This window comes from Bufo gargarizans, chromosome 1 (genome assembly GCF_014858855.1).
Source record: "Bufo gargarizans isolate SCDJY-AF-19 chromosome 1, ASM1485885v1, whole genome shotgun sequence".
NCBI lineage: Eukaryota > Metazoa > Chordata > Amphibia > Anura > Bufonidae > Bufo > Bufo gargarizans.
In genome coordinates this window covers 359,868,037-359,892,914 of record NC_058080.1, presented here as the reverse complement: position 1 = coordinate 359,892,914, position 24,878 = coordinate 359,868,037, and the positions used below count along the sequence as shown (strand labels likewise).

Genomic DNA, 24,878 nt, shown 5'->3' with positions numbered 1-24,878 from the left:
AACCCCAAAGTCACAATTTTGAGGTACCCTTTGCTCAGGGGGTATGGATTAGTTAGCTGACTATAGTCTGAAACTTTGAGCCTAGAATATTGAACCTTTTCACAAAATTCAAATTTTAAGCTGCATTAATAGAATTCCTTTTAATTTGTTTTACTGAAATAAATGGACTTTTGCACGATATTCAAATTTTTCGAGTTTCACCTGTGTGTGTGTGTGTGTGTGTGTGTGTGTGTGTGTGTGTGTGTGTGTGTGTGTGTATATGTATGTGTATATAGACACACACACACACACACACACAAAGTGACTTGCACACATATTTGGCCCGCTAAATAGTCAACAGATTTCTCTGGAACTCCAAATGACATTCAGGCTGCGTTCACTTATGCACTTCATTATTATTACCATTATAGGTACAGACAAACTAAAATCAGGCCAGTGCCAGATCCGTCACAGCAGGGAAATCGGCAGTGCCCCATGGCCCCATTGAGCATCCTTTGGATTTCAGCATGCTGCGCAATTTTTTACAAGTGTTTTTTTTTTCTTACTCCCAATAGAGCCTCCAACAAAGATGTGAACACAGCCTTAGGGTATATTTACACAACCGTATTTATGGGTCCGCATTTATTCATTTTCAATGGCGCCGCAAAAGATACAGACAGCACATGTACTTGCATTCCGTACTTCCATTCCGCCGCCCCGCAAAAAAACAATAGAACATGTCCTATTCTTGACCGCAATGGCAGACAAGAATAGACCTTTCTTTCAATAGGGCTGGTCGTGTGCATTACGACGGCAAAACACATATACAGGTACTTCTCAAAAAATTAGCATATTGTGATAAAGTTCATTATTTTCTGTAATGTACTGATAAACATTAGACTTTCATATATTTTAGATTCATTACACACCAACTGAAGTAGTTCAAGCCTTTTATTGTTTTAATATTGATGATTTTGGCATACAGCTCATGAAAACCCAAAATTCCTATCTCAAAAAATTAGCATATCATGAAAAGGTTCTCTAAACGAGCTATTAACCTAATCATCTGAATCAACTAATTAACTCTAAACACCTGCAAAAGATTCCTGAGGCCTTTAAAAACTCCCAGCCTGGTTCATTACTCAAAACCGCAATCATGGGTAAGACTGCCGACCTGACTGCTGTCCAGAAGGCCATCATTGACACCCTCAAGCAAGAGGGTAAGACACAGAAAGAAATTTCTGAACGAATAGGCTGTTCCCAGAGTGCTGTACCAAGGCACCTCAGTGGGAAGTCTGTGGGAAGGAAAAAGTGTGGCAGAAAACGCTGCACAACGAGAAGAGGTGACCGGACCCTGAGGAAGATTGTGGAGAAGGACCGATTCCAGACCTTGGGGGACCTGCGGAAGCAGTGGACTGAGTCTGGAGTAGAAACATCCAGAGCCACCGTGTACAGGCGTGTGCAGGAAATGGGCTACAGGTGCCGCATTCCCCAGGTCAAGCCACTTTTGAACCAGAAACAGCGGCAGAAGCGCCTGACCTGGGCTACAGAGAAGCTGCACTGGACTGTTGCATGTCATTCAGAAATCAAGGTGCCAGAGTCTGGAGGAAGACTGGGGAGAGGGAAATGCCAAAATGCCTGAAGTCCAGTGTCAAGTACCCACAGTCAGTGATGGTCTGGGGTGCCATGTCAGCTGCTGGTGTTGGTCCACTGTGTTTTATCAAGGGCAGGGTCAATGCAGCTAGCTAGCAGGAGATTTTGGAGCACTTCATGCTTCCATCTGCTGAAAAGCTTTATGGAGATGAAGATTTCATTTTTCAGCACGACCTGGCACCTGCTCACAGTGCCAAAACCACTGGTAAATGGTTTACTGACCATTGTATCACTGTGCTCTATTGGCCTGCCAACTCTCCTGACCTGAACCCCATAGAGAATCTGTGGGATATTGGGAAGAGAAAGTTGAGAGACGCAAGACCCAACACTTTGGATGAGCTTAAGGCCGCTATCGAAGCATCCTGGGCCTCCATAACACCTCAGCAGTGCCACAGGCTGATTGCCTCCATGCCACGCCGCATTGAAGCAGTCCTTTCTGCAAAAGGATTCCCGACCAAGTATTGAGTGCATAACTGAACATAATTATTTGAAGGTTGACTTTTTTTGTATTAAAAACACTTTTCTTTTATTGGTCGGATGAAATATGCTAATTTTTTGAGATAGGAAATTTGGGTTTTCATGAGCTGTATGCCAAAATCATCAATATTAAAACAATAAAAGGCTTGAACTTCTTCAGTTGGTGAGTAATGAATCTAAAATATATGAAAGTCTAATGTTTATCAGTACATTACAGAAAATAATGAACTTTATCACAATATGCTAATTTTTTGAGAAGGACCTGTAGTTGTGTGAATGTACCCTTAGAGATTGTTCTAGACATTTTTTGTTCTGGGAACCAGTAGACTGTAGTAGCAAATGTTCAATCTCTTTAAACAATTTTATTTATCAGCATTTTTTAATGCCAATAAATGTTATAGACACATTTCAAAGATTTCAATTTGTGGGGGTCTGAGACCAGATCGATAGAATAACAGAGAAGTGCCCACATATTCCACTCTCTGTTTTCACTGCAGCAGAGGAGGGAGAGTGTGATATGCCAACACTTCTCTCTCGTTGTTCTAGCAGTCAGTGGGGGGGCTCAGCGCTCAGACCCCCATCCACCAAAACCTTTGATATGTCTCCATGACATATCAAAAGTTTTATGAAAATTCAGTGACTCTTTAAAGGGATTCTGTCACCTTGTTTTAGCTTATAGAGATGCGGACATGCACGGCTAGATCGCCGCTAGCATGTCCGCAATATATCTGTCCTATAGCTCTGTGTGCTTTTATTGTGTTTAAAAAATTATTTTATAGATATGTAAATGAGCCTGGTAAGGTGCCCAAGGGGCTGTACTAACCTTCTTGGGGCCCAGCCATGCCCAGCGTCCTCCGAATCTCCTCCTTGCTCACAGTTGCTCACAGTTAGATTGCGTAATCTCACGATGCTCTCGCATGCGCAGTTCCTTCCCTGAGGCTGATGCCAGCACAGGGAAGGAACACTATACCGGCACTGTGTATGCGCGAGATCGGACACAGCTTTATGGGGCAGGTATATTGCGGACATGCTAACGGTGATCTTGCCATGCATGGCCGCATCTCTATAGGCTAAAATGAGGTGTCAGAGTCCCTTTAAATTCAAAATTTCTATCTCTTGCAGTGGCCACTAGGGGAAGCTTGCTGCATAATGTATTACTAAGGTGGACGTTCATTTTAAACCAGTTTTCCCAGCCCACAATGTTTGTGCCAGTTACGAGTTAACAACATTCACGTGTTAAGGCCTCATGCACATGACTGTGTATTTTCTTTCCGCATCCGATCTGCATTTTTTTGTGGATTGGATGCAGACCCATTCATTTCAATGTGGAGCAAAAACTTTATTCGTATGTCTCATGCACACGACTATCTATTTTATGGTCTGCAAATCGCAGTGTCTGACATACAGATATGGAAAGCACAAGGATGATCCATCTGTTTTCCGTATCTATATGTCTGCTCTGCAAAATTATAGAAAAAGTCCTATACCTGGCCACAAAATGTGGACCATTCGGATGCAACATGGACAGTATCCATATTTTGTGCATTGGTTGTGTGCATAAGCTTTACAGTTGGGCCGGTGGAAATTGTGGGATGCACACCGTGTATTTTACCGATCTGCTCTTTGCAGACCGCAGAATACACACAGTCATGTGCATAAGGCCGAAGGTTGTAGTTACAGTTTGGCAAAAACTCATATCATACCCCAAATTGCCGCTGTTCTGCATGTTTTGTACAGCTGAAAAACGTTTTTAATATGTTTCACCTGTGAAACGCGTGCAGCCACTAACCACATTGCGAAATCTCAGTTGAAAAACGTAAGGTTTTGTCACACAGTTTTTGAACACATGACCCGCTACCACAACAGCTGTATCCCTTGAAGTTGTTGCTCTGGTTTCTGGCACTATTGAGCCATATCATATAGGTTATAGTATGAATGGCTGCTTTTTGTATGTTTTTTTTTTTTCTTGTATGCATGTCCTTTGCAGAATCTTACAACCTTTTTATGTTTGATATTTGTGATGTAAATTTTTTTTTTTCAGAAACCAAACTCCAGCATGTCAACATGGTCAGAATTAGACCTTCTTCTATTGGTGGGGACACTTGGCCATGTTTTAAGTATGGGGGCAAGTAGCTTTATTGAGGAGGAACATCAGTCCTGGTATTTCCTTGTCAACACTTTGTGTTTGGCTTTATCTCAAGAAATGTGCAGGAAATATTTTCTTGTAAGAAAACGAAATAGAATGAACTCTACAGACTTAGACCATGGTGCACAAGGAGATGTCTACATTAATGAAGTCTATGATGCACACAAAAAGGAGTTAAGAGAAGAAAGGTTATCAATTTTAGAACGTTTTATTAAAGACAATGAAAAATGGATTGCGCTGACAAGTCCTGGCGCTATCCTTATATGTTGTCGATTATTACGTCCCTTGAATCAGACTGGAATTCAGTGGATACATCGATCAGATTTTGGACACTGGTTGACAAAGTAAGCATACTGTATGTTTGATAACACTAATATGTGTATGTGAAAGTTGACATTTATACAAATTCCTTAAAGGGGTATCTTACATTTATCACCTGCCCTGTGGATACGTGATAAACCTAGAAATAGACTGATCCTTAGAAAAACAGAAATCTTGCATAGAACATAGGTGTTCCTCCTGATGTCTTCCATTTTCTGCAGGACAATAGTAGACCAGAGTCACTAAAACCTGTACCCATGACTAAGACTAGTTTCTGCATTCAGATGTCTGAGGGCTGAGACTTGTCTAAGGGGCTTGGCTTATCATAGTCTCTTTTGCAGACTGTCTACAGTAGAAGACCACTGTCATATGCTTGCTCCCATAAGCCAATTTTCTGCAGGCAAATAAGGGAGAGGATGGGACTTAAAGGGGTTGGCCATTATCTGTTATCGATTAGCTGCACATATGCTGGGACCAGCACATAAATGCAGCTAGTAATAGGTCTTATTAAACCATTCGTACAATGTCCACTGGTCTACTATCTTTAATGTATATTTACTTGCAGGTCCACTTACCTGCTTTACCAGGATGCACTCTCAAAGTGGCCACTGATGGAGGGTGGTCATGTGACCAGTCCTGTCTATCAGTTGCCTCCAGTTATTAACACTGGGGACAAACTGCACATGAGTTATTTCCTCTTTTCTGTCCCTAGTTTAAGCAAATGGTGGGCGCTGATGGATAGGACTGGTCACATGACCCTCCATCAGCTGGGAAGCAGGTAGGTGTACCTGCAAGTAAACATAAATTAGGCACATTAAATCATCGGACATACCTATTACTAAGTGCATGTATTGTAAGTGTTCAGAACTGTTACATTTTAAAGTGCCTTACGTTCCAGTGTGCCATTATGTCTTTTTTCTTTATATTTGCAGCTCTGAACACAAAGCTGAACTGTCATTTTTGGTAGGAATCTGCTTAGTGATGATCTTTATTTTAATTCAAGGAAAATGCTCTTTAGTGTCTAAAGTAGCGCTGCTGTTTGGATTGCTGGGGGTTTACTGTTACAGAGCCGCCATAGGCCATGTTTTGTATCCATGGCAACAAAACGCTAAAGATCTGACAAAGTAAGTAGAAAGTGACTTTATTTTCTTTTTTATAATATCATTTCTTATAATGACCTACTATTTGCAGCATAAGGGCTATATATACAGAGCACACCAACAAACCCTAGACAAAGCTTGAGTCTCATTTTTATGGATAAAAAAGTTGCAAATAAATATATTGGGTAGACCAACGGAGCGCAACAGATCCCAGAGAACATCGGCTGAGAAGGGATTGGGCTCAGTAGAAGCCTCCACCATTATGCACACGTAAGGAGCCAGTGCCCAGACTGCTATCGCTGGTTTTAATTAGGTGAACCGTGGATCAATAGGTCTGGTGCTCCAAGTCCACCCAATATATTCAAAAGGTCTGCATAGCTGCTGGTGTCACATTAAAAAGTGTCATACTGTACAACAAAATAGAAATAATGGGAATGGTTGGTGATATTAACTTCCTGTTTGTGGCACATTAGTATATGTGAGGGGGGAAACTTTTCAAGATGGGTGGTGACCATGGTGGCCATTTTAAAGTCGGCCATTTTGAATCCAACGTTTGCTTTTTCAATAGGAAGAGGGTCATGTGATACATCAAACTTATTGGGAATTTCACAAGAAAAGAATGGTGTGCTTGGTTTTAACGTAACTTTATTCTTTCATGAGTTATTTACAAGTTTCTGACCACTTATAGAATGTGTTCAATGTGCTGCCCATTGTGTTGGATTGTCAATGCAACCCTCTTCAGCATATGCTGTGACGATACGAGATGTGCAGCACCTGAAACTATGAATACTGGAAGCCTGTGCTAGCATTTCTCCTGCGGTGTTGCCATCAGTGTGTGAAGAGTGGGAGAAGAGGGTTGCATTGACAATCCAACACAATGGGCAGCACATTGAACACATTTTATAAGTGGTCAGAAACTTGTAAATAACTCTTAAAGAATAAAGTTACGTTAAAACCAAGCACACCATTGTTTTTCTTGTGAAATTCCCAATAAGTTTGATGTGTCACATGACCCTCTTCCTATTGAAAAAAACAAAAGTTGGATTCAAAATGGCCATGGTCACCACCCATCTTGAAAAGTTTCCCCCCTCACATATACTAATGTGCCACAAACAGGAAGTTAATATCACCAACCAGTCCCATTTTATTAAGGTGTATCCATACACCTGCCTTTTGTGGCATAAAAGGTAACAACTGTTGTCAGCACATAATCCTTGGGTTACCAGATAGTTGAGGTGACTGGTGCTTGGCAGCTGCCTTTATTTGGTCACTACCTAGAAAGCTTGGTGCACACATTGGGGGAATTTATAAAGCTATTTAAAAGTCGCAGATTATGGGCACGTCATATGTGCACCATAATTTGCGACTTTTTACGCTTCTCGGCACTTGTACAGTGTTTATACTAAGAGGGAACATTTAGCTATGTTTTTTTCATCAATAAGCTTCTATTCATTTCTACAGAGGAATCACAGAAGCTCGATTCGTCTACATATTTGTACTTGGGATTCTTATTACTGGAATAAAAGACTTAGTGAAATCTCATGCCATGGGCACAGATCCTAAAGCAAAGACTATGGGATTATGGGAAGTATACAGTGGACTGATTCTTCTTGCAGCACTTTTATTTCGACCACACAACCTTGTGGTTTTGGTATTATGCCTCCTCATTCAGATGATTTTAACAACGTTCATCTGGAGAATCTTGAAGTATGATGCAGCTCAGATCACTATAATGCACTATTGGTTTGGACAAGCTTTTTTCTTTTTTCAGGTAGGCAACACTGCTGATATATCCTATTCTATAAGGCATTATGCACATGGCTGTATAAAAATGGTGAATCGCGCAGATTTATAAAAAAAAATTCTTCTGTTACGGCGTTTAAAAAAATATATATTTTAATAGGTTGGACTTTTCGGACATGGCTATATGTAATATGTTTATTTATTTATTGTTTATATATTTTATATGTAAAATTGGGAAAGGGGGTGATTTTATACTTAATATTTTAATTTATTGTTTTACTTTTTATTGAATAACTATTTCCCCCTTAGCGGCTACAACCGGGGATCTTTTGATCCCTTGCCCTATTCAACCCAATAAAGCTCTATTAGAGTGAATACTGTCCCTGTTGCCCTGTGCTTTGTGCACAAAGCAGCAGGGAGATTACCATGGCAGCCAGGGCTTCAGCAGCGTCCTGGCTGCCATGGTAACCGATCGGAGCCCCGCCATTAGACTGCTGGGGCTCCGATCGGAACTGCCACTGCACCACCAATAAAGAGGGGGGGAGGGGACCCTGTGGCCATTGCCACCAATGATTTAATACTGCGCCACTAATGAAGATAACTAACGTTTAATACAACTACCGGAGGCAGGTGCCGGCTGCAGAATAACATAGTGTGGCACCTGAGGGGTTAACTGCCGCTGATCGCAGCTCCCCTTCATAGATGTCTGGTGCCGGCTATGTGAGTCTGCAGCCGGCACCAGTCTCCTGTATTTGAATTATTGGGTGAGTTATCTTTATTGGTGGTGCAGTGGCCACAGCCCCTCCCCTCTCGCTTGTCATTGGTGGTGGCAGCAGCCTAGTATCAGTAAAGGGCAAATCCCGGTATGGAATCGATACCGGTACAAAAGTATTGATTGGGTATCGATATTTTCATACCTGGTGCAACCCTAATTTAGACTAGAGTATATGATGCTAGTCTTGTTATATCTGACTCATTATGTTTTTGTAGTGCCATTCTAAGACCATTTCCCAGAGTTCTTCAAATTGCAGCATGGTCTGACTGGAACATTTTTTTTTCAGGTGTTTTCATATAGACTACACTATAGCAAAAGAATATATCTGTAAAGAATAAATCAAGGCAACTGGACTTACTGTAGATTTCTTGAAAACGTTTCACTCGTTCTTCCAACGAGCTTTCACAACTCCTCAGAATTGAGAAAGCTTGTTGGTAGAACGAGTGAAACGTTTTCAAGAAATCTACAGTACATCCAGTTGCCTTGATTTATTTTTTACAGATATACCATGACCTGGATAAATGAGAACCTTCACAGACATATAGCAAAAGAAGGTTTGAGAAAAGTGAAAGTAAAACATTGCATAGCAGGGGAAAAAAAATAGCACCCCAAAAAAAGCCCTGGCTTTATCCTCTTATTCTCCAGTGCATATTGATGTCAGGTATACATACAGTGGTATATCATATGACGCTGCTACAGCGCAGAGAACTATGACCCTATGTGGTCTCCTTCCAGTAGTGCATGATATTCAACCAGACAGAATATTTTTAGTGACTGCAGAAGAGCAGATAGGACCAAGGGTGAACGGTCATATAATGTGTGTTTGGTGTAATATACTTACAGCATGATATGAACATTAAAGGTGTTTTCCTGGATTTTCATATTTATGGCTTATTTTCAGGATATCCTCAATATGAGATCGGCAGGGGGCTGACTCCTGGCACCCCTGCCGATCAGCTGTTTGCTGAAGCTATGCACATACCGTAGCTCCAATCAGTGCCAGCCATTGGATAGCAGCTGTGCTTAGTATCGCAGCTCAGCCCCATTCACATGTGACCAATGAACGTGACGTCACATGGCCTAGGAAGAGGCTTCGGCACTCATGGTGCACCACAGCCTCTTCGCACAGCAGATCAGTGGGGGTGCCGGGTGTCAGACCCCCACCAATCTCAAATTGAGGATAGGCCATCAGTATCAAAATTGCTTAGATGAAAAAAGATTGAGATTCCTCAGTTTTTAATGGCTAACTGAAAAGATGATGACAAAATTGCAAGCTTTCGAGTCTACTTGGGCCTCTTTATCAGGCGCCTCTTAAGACCGTACCTGAAGATTTACACATTTATACACCAAAGTACATCGGAATAATGAGGTGTATGAGACAAGCAAATTATACAACATCTATACATAAGGATTATAGATAAGAAGTGTGACCGTTTGAGTGTCCTCTAATTTATGTCCAGTCCATGAATGCGATGAACCCGAGAGGTCTGAGGGCACACTCCTTAACCACTTCAGCCCCGCTAGGTGAAACCCCCTTCATGACCAGGCCACTTTTTACACTTCGGCACTACACTCCTTTCACCGTTTATCGCTCGGTCATGCAACTTACCACCCAAATGAATTTTACCTCCTTTTCTTCTCACTAACGTAACGTAACGATTTTTTTGCAAAAAAATGACATTTTTCACTTTCAGCTGTGAAATTTTGCAAAAAAAACGACATCCATATATAAATTTTTCGCTAAATTTATAGTTCTACATGTCTTTGATAAAAAAAAAAATGTTTGGGCAAAAAAAAAAAAATGGTTTGGGTAAAAGTTATAGCATTTACAAACTATGGTACAAAAATGTGAATTTCTGCTTTTTGAAACGGCTCTGATTTTCTGAGCACCTGTCATGTTTCCTGAGGTTCTACAATGCCCAAACAGTATAACTACCCCACAAATGACCCCATTTCGGAAAGTAGACACCCTAAGGTATTCGCTGATGGGCATAGTGAGTTCATAGAACTTTTTATTTTTTGTCACAAGTTAGCGGAAAATGATGATGATTTATTTTTTTATTTTTTTTTTCCTTACAAAGTCTCATATTCCACTAACTTGCGACAAAAAATAAAAAATTCTAGGAACTCACCATGCCCCTCACAGAATACCTTGGGGTGTCTTCTTTCCAAAATGGGGTCACTTGTGGGGTAGTTATACTGCCCTGGCAATTTAGGGGCCCAAATGTGTGAGAAGAACTTTGCAATCAAAATGTGTAAGAAATGACCGGTGAAATCCGAAAGGTGCACTTTGGAATATGCGCCCCTTTGCCCACCTTGGCAGCAAAAAAGTGTCACACATGTGGTATCGCCGTACTCAGGAGAAGTTGGGGAATGTGTTTTGGGGTGTCATTTTACATATACCCATGCTGGGTGAGAGAAATATCTTGGCAAAAGACAACTTTTCCCATTTTTTTTATACAAAGTTGGCATTTGACCAAGATATTTTTCTCACCCAGCATGGGTATATGTAAAATGACACCCCAAAACACATGGGCTGAAAGAAAAAAATGAACGGCACAGATTTCTTCATTCGCATCGATCAATGTGGATGAAAAAATCTCTGCCAAAAAAAAATAATGGAGGGGAAAGGCGTCTGCCAGGACATAGGAGCTCCGCCCTACATCCATACCCACTTAGCTCGTATGCCCTGGCAAACCAGATTTCTCCATTCGCATCAATCGATGTGGATGAATAAATCATTGCCGGGATTTTTTTATTTTTTTATATAATATATATATATATATATATATATATATATATATATATACACAAAGTGCTTGCCAAAGCATAGGAACGCCGCCTCCTCCTCAGCTCGTATGCCTCGGCAAACATATCTGTCACTGCAGAGGAGAAAATCCCGTCTTGCAGCGCCGCATACACCGACTTGCGTGTAATCTGACAGCAGCGCAATGCTTCTGTCAGAATGCACATCGGTGCTGCAGCTGGTCGATCGGTTGGTCCACCTGGAAGGTAAAAAAAAAAAGAAAAAACCAGGCCACAACGTAATAATTTTATTAACTTTGGAACAGAACATGTAACTTTAACTTTTGGAACTAAACATTAACCTGTTTGCTTACCTGTTTTTTTTTTTTTTGTTTTTTTTTTTACCTTTATAGAACAAACCTCTCCTTCCCCATGGGACAATGTGCAAAGCGCAAATCGCCCAAAGATGTGGCGAAGTGCGTTATGCACTTTGTCCCATGTGAAAGGAGACGTTTGCAGCAGCTGTGAGTGAATGGGCCCTAATAGCCCTGTGTGCCTATCCTGGTGAGATGTGATCCCTATGCTAGGTGTACCTGTGTGTGGTACTTTCGGAAACACTCCCCTAAGCATAGGGCAGGGTGGTCGGGACAGTCAGGACAGAAATAGCGGGTGTCACGCCTTATTCCACTCCTGCTACAGACACAACATTTTTTTCGGGGTGGCGGTCGGTTTGAGGTACCAGCAACGACACTGGGGAAGTGTCGCTCGTGTAGACGGCTAACTACACTGGTGGATGGGGCCACGGAACCTCCTGGATACAGGAGGTTCGCGATGATCTCTTCCTGAAATTTGAGGAAGGATCCAGTTCTCCCAGCCTTACTGTAGAGAACAAAACTATTGTACAGAGCCAATTGAATTAAATATACAGACACCTTCTTATACCAGCGTCTGGTGCGTCGGGAAACTAAATACGGAGCCAACATCTGGTCATTGAAGTCGACCCCTCCCATGTGGAGGTTAGTCGTGGACTGAGAGGGGCTTTTCAATGACACGGGTTGCTCGCTCAATTTGTATTGTCGTGTCTGCGTGAATGGAGGAGAGCATGTAAACGTCACGCTTGTCTCTCCATTTCACCGCGAGCAGTTCTTCGTTACACAGTGCGGCCCTCTGCCCCCTTGCAAGACGGGTGCTAACGAGCCGTTGGGGGAAGCCCGCGCGACTAGTTCGCGCGGTACCACAGGCGCCAATCCGTTCTAGAAACAAATGCCTAAAGAGGGCCACACTTGTGTAGAAATTGTCCACATAAAGATGGTACCCCTTGCCGAATAAGGGTGACACCAAGTCCCAAACTGTCTTCCCACTGCTTCCCAGGTAGTTAGGGCAACCGACCGGCTCCAGGGTCTGATCTTTTCCCTCATAGACCCGAAATTTGTGGGTATAGCCTGTGGCCCTTTCACAGAGCTTATACAATTTGACCCCATACCGCGCTTGCTTGGGATGTATTGTTTGAAGCCAAGGCGCCCGGTAAAATGTATCAGGGACTCGTCTATGCAGATGTTTTGCTCAGGGGTATACAAATCTGCAAATCTCTGGTTGAAATGGTCTATGAGGGGCCGAATTTTGTGGAGCCTGTCAAAAGCAGGGTGGCCCCTGGGACGGGAGGCAGTGTTGTCACTAAAGTGCAGGAAACGCAGGATGACCTCAAATCGTGTCCTGGACATAGCAGCAGAGAACATGGGCATGTGATGAATCGGGTTCGTGGACCAATATGACCGCAATTCATGCTTTTTTGTCAGGCCCATGTTGAGGAGGAGGCCCAGAAAAGTTTTAAATTCGGAAACTTGGACTGGTTTCCACCGGAAAGGCTGGGCATAAAAGCTTTCCGGGTTAGCGGTGATAAATTGTGTGGCATACCTGTTTGTCTCTGCCACGACTAAGTCTAAAAGCTCCGCAGTCAAGAACAGCTCAAAAAATCCCAGGGCCGAATCGATCTGAGCTGTCTCAACCCGAACTCCAGACTGGGCGGTGAAAGGGAAAACTACGGGTGCGGCTGAAGTTGGGGACTGCCAATCAGGGTTTGCCAGCACCTCTGGGATTCTAGGGGCTCTACGGGCACGTCTTTGCGGTGGCTGCGACGGGGTCACTACTGCACGTGCCACCGTACCAGCTTCAACTGCCCTTCTGGTGCTCGCTACTTCACCAGGTTGTACGGCAGTGCTGGTACTAGGTCCAGGGAGGGCTGGGCTGCTGGTGTATGCCTCACCACGTAATCCGACAGCACCAGCCCCACTCTGCTGCTCTTGAAGCGGATCCTGCGCAACCTGCGGTCTAGCGACACGGGGCCGGGTACGCCTGCTGCTATCAGGGACCTCAGCCTCCTCGTCCGAACTTTGGGTCAGAGAGCCACTGCTTTCTACAGGTTCGTATTCTGACCCGCTGGATTCATCAGATGAGGGTTCCCACTCCTCATCCGACTGGGTCAGAAGCCTGTAGGCCTCTTCAGAAGAATACCCCCTGTTAGACATGTGGGCAACTAAATTTCGGGGTATTCCCTGAGACTACCCAAGAAAAAAAAAGCAAGCCTGTCTTACAAATGGGAGGCTAGCGAAGTACCGGAGGCTGCTGCGGTTGATAAAAAATATCAAAACGGATTTTTTTTATCGCCGCAGTGCGTGTAAAGTGAATGTGCAGCGATCAAAAAAAAAAATTTTTTTTGTCACTGCGGTGGGGCGGGCGTGGGTGTACGCACGTGTGGGCGACCGATCAGGCCTGAACGGGCAAACACTGCGTTTTGGGTGGAGGGCGAACTAAAGTGACACTAGTACAATTATAGATCTGACCGTGATCAGTTTTGATCACTTCCAGATACTATAAAAGTACAAATGCTGATTAGCGATACGCTAATCAGCGAATAACGGACTGCGGTGCGGTGGGCTGGGCGCTAACCGATCCCTAAACTACCTAACCAAGGGGCCTAAACTATACTGACACCTAACGGTCAATACCAGTGAAAAAAAAAAGTGACAGTTTGCACTGATCACTTTTTTCCTTTCACTAGTGATTGACAGGGGGGATAAAAGGGGTGATCAAAGGGTTAATTGGGGTGATCTGGGGGCTAAGTGTGGTGTAGTGGGCACTCACAGTAATGATGTGCTCCTCTGCTGGAACCAACCGACCAAAAGAAGGAGCAGAGGAGCACAGCAGCCATATAACCCCATCATATTTACTAATATGTGGGGTTAAATGGCTGCTGATTGGTTTTTTTGAAAATCAGCAGCCTGCCAGCCAATGATCGTGGCCGGCAGGCTGCTGACGAAATACTCGCGAGAAGACGCGCCGATGCGTCCAGGAGGAACTAATCAACCACCTCCCGGACGCATCGGTGCGTACAGCGGTCGGGAGGTGGTTAAAGGGGTTGTCCAAGCTATTTATTTTGATGACCTATCCTCAGGATAGGTCATCAATATCAGATCGGCATGGGTCCGTCACCCTGCACCTCTGCCGATCAGCTATTTGAAGATAAGGCGCGCGCCTGCCAGTGCTTCTTTCTCTTCATTGTTTACCTGCTCGCTGTCGCATTAACAGCAGTGGTGAGTTGGTTTAACTAAAACAAGCTGGAATGGAACGACTCCTTTCTTTTCAATTGTTTATGAAGGAGCCATCCAACTTAAGTGAATGGGACGGCTTGTAATTACACCTGCTTAGCTGCTGTTCCGATGGCAAGCATGTAAACAATGAAGAGAAGGCAGCGCTGGCATAGCGCGCGCCTTGTCTTCAAGCAGCTGATCAGTGGCGGTGTCCTGAGGACAGTTCATCAATAAAAATAACTTCGAGAACCCCTTTAAGAGATATAGAAGGACATAAATCCATGACGCACATTCATTCCTTATCTGAGTGTGTCAAAGGTTATCATGAACTTGTATTCCCAAATTCTCTTGTCCCCCCTGAGATTTGAAATTCCCTTTTATTATCAATACTTTCATGTCTGTGATGATGTGGTCATGGCTGCTAAAGTGTTTAGGTACAGGCAAATCTTTACTTTCTGCTTTTATTGTGTGGCGATGAGAGTTCATTCTTGTTTTGAGTATTTGACCAGTTTCAGCAACCGAGACCCCCAGTAGGACATTTGGTTCCTACAATCAAATAGACCACATTTGACAGGTGAACATACCTGGGGTCTGAAAACTACTTCATGATTTCTCCATGCCCTTGTAAAATAAACTCAAATCATGTAGGATGTCAGAAACTGGGGTGCGTGGGTCTGGAGAGGTGTCTATTTTACTGTTGTTGTCTTTTTAGTTAATTTTTTAATCATTTACAATATACAGATCTTTGATAACAGTTGATAACATCTATGGGTAAGTTCAACCACAGATTTGTTGCCAAAATTTCTGCAACAGAAAAACCTAGATATCTGAAGGGCATGGATTTATGCAAACCCTATTCAGGTGCATGGGACAGTCACAGAAATGTCTCCTACAAATCTTCTACGTGTGAACTTAGCCAGCCATGAGTTTCAAGCATTTGTGTTTGTGTTTTGTTTTTACATATATTTTTTTTAATTTTTTATTTCTGCATTTTTAACCACTTCAGCCCCGCTAGGTGAAACCCCCTTCATGACCAGGCCACTTTTTACACTTCGGCACTACACTCCTTTCACCGTTTATCGCTCGGTCATGCAACTTACCACCCAAATGAATTTTACCTCCTTTTCTTCTCACTAATGGAGCTTTCATTTGGTGGTATTTTATTGCTGCTGACATTTTTACTTTTTTTGTTATTAATCAAAATGTAAAGATTTTTTGGCAAAAAAATGACATTTTTCACTTTCAGCTGTGAAATTTTGCAAAAAAAACGACATCCATATATAAATTTTTCGCTAAATGTCTTTGATAAAAAAAAAATGTTTGGGCAAAAAAAAAAAATGGTTTGGGTAAAAGTTATAGCATTTACAAACTATGGTACAAAAATGTGAATTTCCGCTTTTTGAAACGGCTCTGATTTTCTGAGCACCTGTCATGTTTCCTGAGGTTCTACAATGCCCAAACAGTAGAAAAACCCCACAAATGACCCCATTTCGGAAAGTAGACACCCTGAGGTATTCGCTGATGGGCATAGTGAGTTCATAGAACTTTTTATTTTTTGTCACAAGTTAGCGGAAAATGATGATGATTTTTTTTTTTTTCTTACAAAGTCTCATATTCCACTAACTTGCGACAAAAAATAAAAAATTCTAGGAACTCACCATGCCCCTCACAGAATACCTTGGGGTGTCTTCTTTCCAAAATGGGGTCACTTGTGGGGTAGTTATACTGCCCTGGCAATTTAGGGGCCCATATGTGTGAGAAGTACTTTGCAATCAAAATGTGTAAAAAATGGCCTGCAAAATCCGAAAGGTGCACTTTGGAATATGTGCCCCTTTGCCCACCTTGGCATCAAAAAAGTGTCACACATCTGGTATCGCCGTACTCAGGAGAAGTTGGGGAATGTGTTTTGGGGTGCCATTTTACATATACCCATGCTGGGTGAGAGAAATATGTTGGCAAAAGACAACTTTTCCCATTTTTTTTATACAAAGTTGGCATTTGACCAAGATATTTATCTCACCCAGTATGGGTATATGTAAAATGACACCCCAAAACACATTCCCCAACTTCTTCTGAGTACGGCGATACCAGATGTGTCACACTTTTTTGCAGCCTCGATGCGCAAAGGTGCCCAAATTCCTTTTAGGAGGGCATTTTTAGACATTTGGATCCCAGACTTCTTCTCACGCTTTAGGGCCCCTAAAAAGCCAGGGCAGTATAAATACCCCACATGTGACCCCACTTTGGAAAGAAGACACCCCAAGGTATCCAATGAGGGGCCTGGCAAGTTCATAGAATTTTATTTTTTTTTCGCATAAGTTAGCGGAAATTGATTTTTTTTTTTTTTTTTTCCTCACAAAGTCTCACTTTCCGCTAACTTAGGACAAAAATTTCAATCTTTCATGGACTCAATATGCCCCTCAGCAAATACCTTGGGGTGTCTTCTTTCCAAAATGGGGTCAGTTGTGGGGTGTTTGTACTGCCCTGGCATTTGAGGGTCTCCGCAATCATTACATGTATGGCCAGCATTAGGAGTTTCTGCTATTCTCCTTATATTGAGCATACAGGTAATGAGATTTTTTTTTCCGTTCAGCCTCTGGGCTGAAAGAAAAAAATGAACGGCACAGATTTCTTCATTCGCATCGATCAATGTGGATGAAAAAATCTCTGCCAAAAAAAAAAAATGGAGGGGAAAGGCGTCTGCCAGGACATAGGAGCTCCGCCCTACATCCATACCCACTTAGCTCGTATGCCCTGGCAAACCAGATTTCTCCATTCGCATCAATCGATGTGGATGAATAAATCATTGCCGGGATTTTTTTTATATATATATATATATATATATATATATATATATATATATATATATACATACACCTACAAAGTGCTTGCCAAAGCATAGGAACGCCGCCTCCTCCTCAGCTCGTATGCCTCGGCAAACGTATCTGTCACTGCAGAGGAGAAAATCCCGTCTTGCAGCGCCGCATACACCGTCTTGCGTGTAATCTGACAGCAGCGCAATGCTTCTGTCAGAATGCACATCGGTGCTGCAGCTAGTAGATCGGTTGGTCCACCTGGAAGGTAAAAAGACAAAAAAAAAAAAAAAAAAAGAAAAAACCAGGCCACAACGCAATAATTTTATTAACTTTGGAACAGAACATGTAACTTTAACTTTTGGAACTAAACATTAACCTGTTTGCTTACCTGTTTTTTTTTTTTTTTGTTTTTTTTTGTTGTTTTTTTACCTTTATAGAACAAACCTCTCCTTCCCCATGGGTCAATGTGCAAAGCGCAAATCGCCCAAAGATGTGGCGAAGTGCGTTATGCACTTTGTCCCATGTGAAAGGAGACGTTTGCAGCAGCTGTGAGTGAATGGGCCCTAATAGCCCTGTGTGCCTATCCTGGTGAGATGATCCCTATGCTAATAGTGTACCTGTGAGTGGTACTTCCGGAAACACTCTCCAAAGCATAGGGCAGGGTGGTCGGGACAGTCAGGACAGAAATAGCGGGTGTCACGCCTTATTCCACTCCTGCTACAGACACGAAATTTTTTTCGGGGTGGCGGTCGGTTTGAGGTACCAGCAACGACACTGGGGAAGTGTCGCTCGTGTAGACGGCTAACTACACTGGTGGATGGGGCCACGGAACCTCCTGGATACAGGAGGTTCGCGATGATCTCTTCCTGAAATTTGAGGAAGGATCCAGTTCTCCCAGCCTTACTGTAGAGAACAAAACTATTGTACAGAGCCAATTGAATTAAATATACAGACACCTTCTTATACCAGCGTCTGGTGCGTCGGGAAACTAAATACGGAGCCAACATCTGGTCATTGAAGTCGACCCCTCCCATGTGGAGGTTAGTCGTGGACTGAGAGGGGCTTTTCAATGACACGGGTTGCTCGCTCAATTTGTATTGTCGTGTCTGCGTGAATGGAGGAGAGCATGTAAACGTCACGCTTGTCTCTCCATTTCACCGCGAGCAGTTCTTCGTTACACAGTGCGGCCCTCTGCCCCCTTGCAAGACGGGTGCTAACGAGCCGTTGGGGGAAGCCCGCGCGACTAGTTCGCGCGGTACCACAGGCGCCAATCCGTTCTAGAAACAAATGCCTAAAGAGGGCCACACTTGTGTAGAAATTGTCCACATAAAGATGGTACCCCTTGCCGAATAAGGGTGACACCAAGTCCCAAACTGTCTTCCCACTGCTCCCCAGGTAGTCAGGGCAACCGACCGGCTCCAGGGTCTGATCTTTTCCCTCATAGACCCGAAATTTGTGGGTATAGCCTGTGGCCCTTTCACAGAGCTTATACAATTTGACCCCATACCGGGCGCGCTTGCTTGGGATGTATTGTTTGAAGCCAAGGCGCCCGGTAAAATGTATTAGGGACTCGTCTAGAGTTTTGCTCTGGGGTATAAATATCTGCAAATTTCAGGTTTAAGTGGTCTATGAGGGGCCGAATTTTGTGGAGCCGGTCAAAAGCAGGGTGGCCTCTGGGACGGGAGGTGCTGTTATCACTAAAGTGCAGGAAACGCAGGATGGTCTCAAATCGTGTCCTGGACATAGCAGCAGAGAACATGGGCATGTGATGAATTGGGTTCGTGGACCAATATGACCGCAATTCATGTTTTTTTGTCAGGCCCATGTTGAGGAGGAGGCCCAGAAAAGTTTTAATTTCGGAAACTTGGACTGGTTTCAACCGGAAAGACTGGGCATAAGAGCTTCCCGGGTTAGCGGTTATAAATTGTGTGGCATATCTGTTTGTTTCGGCCACAACTAAGTCTAAAAGCTCCGCAGTCAAGAACAGCTCAAAAAATCCCAGGGCCGAACCGATCTGAGCTGTCTCAACCCGAACTCCAGACTGGGCAGTGAAAGGGAAAACTACGGGTGCGGCGGAAGTTGGGGACTGCCAATCAGGGTTTGCCAGCACCTCTGGGATTCTAGGGGCTCTACGGGCACGTCTTTGCGGTGGCTGCGACGGGGTCACTACTGCACGTGCCACCGTACCAGCTTCAACTGCCCTTCTGGTGCTCGCTACTTCACCAGGTTGTACGGCAGTGCTGGTACTAGGTCCAGGAAGGGCTGGGCTGCTGGTGTATGCCTCACCACGTAATCCGACAGCACCAGCCCCACTCTGCTGCTCTTGAAGCGGATCCTGCGCAACCTGCGGTCTAGCGACACGGGGCCGGGTACGCCTGCTGCTATCAGGGACCTCAGCCTCCTCGTCCGAACTTTGGGTCAGAGAGCCACTGCTTTCTACAGGTTCGTATTCTGACCCGCTGGATTCATCAGATGAGGGTTCCCACTCCTCATCCGACTGGGTCAGAAGCCTGTAGGCCTCTTCAGAAGAATACCCCCTGTTAGACATGTGGGCAACTAAATTTCGGGGTATTCCCTGAGACTACCCAAGAAAAAAAAAGCAAGCCTGTCTTACAAAGGGGAGCCTAGCGAAGTACCGGAGGCCGCTGCGGTTGATAAAAAATATCAAAACTGATTTTTTTTTATCGCCGCAGTGCGTGTAAAGTGAATGTGCAGTGATCAAAAAAAAAAATTTTTTTTGTCACTGCGGTGGGGCGGGCGTGGGCAAACGCACGTGTGGGCGACCGATCAGGCCTGATCGGGCAAACACTGCGTTTTGGGTGGAGGGCGAACTAAAGTGACACTAGTACTATTATAGATCTGACCGTGATCAGTTTTGATCACTTTCAGATACTATAAAAGTACAAATGCTGATTAGCGATACGCTAATCGGCGAATAACGGAGTGCGGTGGGCTGGGCGCTAACTGATCGCTAACTACCTAACCAAGGGACCTAAACTATACCTAAAACCTAACGGTCAATAACAGTGAAAAAAAAAAAAGTGACAGTTTGCACTGATCACTTTTTTTCCTTTTCACTAGTGATTGACAGGGTGATCAAAGGGTTAATTGGGTGCTGGGAGGTGATCTGGGGGCTAAGTGTACTGTAGTGGGTACTCACAGTAATGATGTGCTCCTCTGCTCCTCTGCTGGAACCAACCGACCAAAAGAAGGAGCAGAGGAGCACAGCAGCCATATAACCCCATCATATTTACTAATATGATGGGTTATCTGGCTGCTGATTCGTTTTTTTGAAAATCATCAACCTGCCAGCCAATGATCGTGGCCGGCAGGTTGATGACGAAGTTCTTCTTTGAATTTTGCCGGCCCGCGATGCGCATGCGCGGGCCGGCATACCCGGAAATCTCGCGTCTCGCGAGAGGACGCACCGGCGCGTCCACCCAGAACAGCACGACCGCCGCGAAGACGCAATCCTGCGTACGGCGGTCGTGAGGAGGTTAATATAGAAACCTATTGGACAAAAGACTCACACAGAGCTATATTTTGAAAAAGAAAAAAAACTGTTTAAAAACACTATAAAAACACAAATGCTGCGTATCTTATCACTGTTATCAGAGTTGTAAAATGACTAGAGAATACTTCTTCAGGTAGATATGGTTTATTCATGGTCAGGAGCATTAAGGAGAAGCTGTCACCAGAACATACAGTGCAATCTGCAGGCAGCATGTTATAGAGATGGGCATATAGATTAGCGATGCACAACCTTTTCTGATCCAAGTGCCACATTGTCAAATTAAACCAATTCCAAAGGTCACAATGAAACTTGCATAGGCTTCATCTTTTGAGACCTTTATGGCATATAAAAATGTATGCCATAAATGTCTAATAGGTGCAAGTCCCAAATCCGTGAGTCTCACCATTTCGGAGAATGGGGTCTTCATCTTCCTCAATCAGCATTCCACAGAATAGGAGACCTTGGCTCCATTATAGATTATGGGGTCGTGCTCACATTGTAGTCCATTTTGTTGGGGTTTCCTGTCAGGCTGCTCAGCCATGATGGTAATTATGCAATCCTGTGTATGATATACCATCTATTGTAGAGCAGTCTAGTGTGTAGTGAAGCTGCCTTCTCAAACAGCTGATCGTGGGGGTTTCTGGTGTCGGACCCCCAAAAATAAAAATCATGGGCATTGCCATGTGCAAAATTGTCCGTACTATTAAAATATAAAAAATATTTATCCCGTACGGCAAGCAGGGTCAATGTAACCGAGCCCCCTTCCCTGCCGCTTCTCCTGTGACTGACAGCCAGCTGCTGGGCAAAAGTGCTGTCAGTCACAGCGAAGGGGCAGGGAAGGGGGCGTGGTTACCTTGACTTGAAGCAAGAAGGCTGCTGCCCCCTGGACTTCAAGCCTGACTGGAAAATAGCGCAGATGGAGGATAAAAAGTTTTTCATACTTCTGCTTCATCAGAATGCAGTAAGAAAATCATCATTCCAAACTTGCTGCCGGCTATTTGAAGGTACTGCTGGTGGTTTGGGATGGGTTTTGCCGCTGACCGATTCCCTTTAACAGCAGTCATGTGGGCCATAGACCTTATCGTCAGGAGGGGACCTCACTGACTTCTTTGGGAGAGTTTTCTAGGCATGTTCTGTGACCTGTGCAGAGGTCATTGTCACGCTTATCTAATCGCCTATTGTGAATGGCTGATCCTGTCTTATTTTTACACAGAGGTAATATCATTACAGGCAGGATTAGAATGACAGATAAGCAGGTAACTGCAGTAAAGTGATCTGTACAGACCAAGAAGAGGTGCCTATTAATAGGCTTAGTGGCCAGTGCCAAAACTGCATAATTATTATTATTTTTATTTTATTTTACAAGAAAATTCTGACTAGAACATTCAGAACTCACAGTTCAGGACCGCATAACGCATGAATGCGTCCTGGAGGCGGTCGATTGATTCCTTCTGGACGCATCCGTGCGTCATCTCGCGAGACGCGAGATTTACGCGCACACACAGGATCGGAAGGTAAGAGACAGGATCTACAGCCTGCCAGCGGCGATTGTTCGCTGGCAGGCTGTAGATGCGTTTTTTTTAGTTTTTTTTTTACCCCTAACAGGTATATTAGACGCTGTTTTGATAACAGCGTCTAATATACCTGCTACCTGTTCCTCTGGTGGTCCCTTTTGCTTGGATCGACCACCTAGGACACAGGTAGCTCAGTAAAGTACCACCAAAGACCACTACACTACACTCCCCCCCGTCACTTATTAACCCCTTATGAACCCCTGATCACCCCATATAGACTCCCTGATCACCCCCCCTGTAAGGCTCCATTCAGATGTCCGTATGTGTTTTACGGATCCACGCATCCATGGATCGGATCTGCAAAACACATACGGACGTCTGAATGGAGCCTTACAGGGGGGTGATCACCCCATATACACTCCCTGATCACCCCCCGTCATTGATCACCCCCCTGTAAGGCTCCATTCAGACGCCCGTATGTGTTTTACGGATCCACGCATCCATGGATCGGATCCGCAAAACAGATACTGACGTCCGAATGGAGCCTTCTCACGCATTTGGGATCCTAAAATGCCAGGGCAGTATAACTACCCCACAAGTGACCCCATTTTGGAAAGAAGACACCCCAAGGTATTTCATGATGGGCATAGTGAGTTCATGGAAGTTTTTATTTTTTGTCACAAGTTAATGGAATATGAGACTTTGTAAGAAAAAAATAAAATAAAAAATAAATCATTTTCCGCTAACTTGTGACAAAAAATAAAAAGTTCTATGAACTCACTATGCCCATCAGCGAATACCTTAGGGTGTCTACTTTCCGAAATGGGGTCATTTGTGGGGTGTTTGTACTGTCTGGGCATTGTAGAACCTCAGGAAACATGACAGGTGCTCAGAAAGTCAGAGCTGCTTCAAAAAGCGGAAATTCAAATTTTTGTACCATAGTTTGTAAACGCTGTAACTTTTACCCAAACATTTTTTTTTTATCAAAGACATGTAGAACAATAAATTTTGAGTAAAAATGTATATATAGATGTCGTGTTTTTTTAGGAAATTTTTACTACTGAAAGTCAAAAATGTCATTTTTTTGCAAAAATTTTGTTAAAGTTTGATTAATAACAAAAAAGTTAAACTGTCAGCAGCAATGAAATGCCACCAAATGAAAGCTCTATTAGTGAGAAGAAAAGGAGGTAAAATTCATTTGGGTGGTAAGTTGCATGACCGAGCAATAAACGGTGAAAGTAGTGTAGTGCAGAAGTGTAAAAAGTGGCCTGGTCATTAAGGGGGTTTAAGCTAGGGGGGCTGAAGTAGTTAATAGGCTTAGTGGCCAGTGCCAAAGCTGCATAATTATTATTTGTTTTTTTTAGTTTACAAGAAAATTCTGACTAGAACATTCAGAACTCGCAGGTGCATATCCATGAAGCAAGCATGATTATAAAAATTAAATGGCTGCACGCCATTATACATACAAACAATAGAGCTAAGAAATAGGGATCATGCTAAATAAAAGTGGTACAATACCGACTATAAATGAGTCAATGGAAGCTCATTGACGCCTGGTAGATGGGCCCGACACACGTTTGATCAAATATGTGTGCTGAGAGCTTCCATTGACTTATTTATAGTCGGTATTGTACCACTTTTATTTAGAATGACCCCCATTTCTTAGCTTAATTGTTAGTATGTATAATGGCGTGCAGCCATTTTCTTATTTTAGCAGGTTTTTTTAGTTTAGATATTGACATGGAAAATTACAAGAACATCAAAAATTCTTAAAAAATATGGTTAACATAAAAATGTGTTTTAAACACTAGGTCATTTTCTAATGACACATTCCCTTTAAATGTATAAATTACAAGTCTTACTGAATGTTTTCCCATAAAATGATATAACAATCCCCTCAGCTATTCCTGCTTTATAACATGCTGCCTGCCGATTGCACTTCTTTTTATGGTGACAGGTTCTTCTTTAGGCCTCATGCACACAAACATATTTTGTTTCCGTGTCCGTTCTGTTTTTGTTTTTTTGCGGATAGGATGCGGACCCATTCATTTCCTATTCTTGTCTGTTTTGGAGGACCGCAAAACACATATGGTCGTGTGCGTGTAGACTAACACTCAAGCCTGCTCCAAGATAACTCTAAGGCTGGGTTCAGACCTGAGCGTTCTGAAACGAGCGCTCTGTATGCGCGATTGTACGGGCGTTTACAATCGCGCATACAGAGACAGGCGTGCACACATTGTCGTGCGTTCCCGAATATCTATGTGCGGGAACGCGCGACAAACGCCCCAAAAAAAGCTCAAGCACTTGTTTGAGCGTCGGGCGTTTTACAGCGCGATCGTATGCGCTGTAAAACGCCCAGGTGAGAACCATTCCCATAGGGAATCATTGGTTCTTGCCTGTTGTGCGTTTTACAGCGCGTAGGAACGCGCTGTAAACCGCTCAGGTCTGAACCCAGCCTAAAGGAGGGAGATGGGCCTTCTCTAAGGCTGGGTTCACACCTGAGCGTTT

The 24,878-nt window shown here is 43.6% G+C and overlaps 1 protein-coding gene across 1 annotated transcript in view; it reads left to right on the top strand.

Moving 5' to 3' along the window:
* Positions 1 to 24,878, top strand: part of PIGG (phosphatidylinositol glycan anchor biosynthesis class G) — a 73,019-nt gene that overhangs the window by 41,077 nt on the left and 7,064 nt on the right. Inside the window, exons 9-11 of the mRNA XM_044283434.1 lie at positions 4,151 to 4,599; positions 5,509 to 5,700; positions 7,138 to 7,447. Of these exons, the coding sequence (XP_044139369.1) occupies positions 4,151 to 4,599; positions 5,509 to 5,700; positions 7,138 to 7,447 (951 nt within the window). The remainder of the gene's footprint in view (positions 1 to 4,150; positions 4,600 to 5,508; positions 5,701 to 7,137; positions 7,448 to 24,878) is intronic.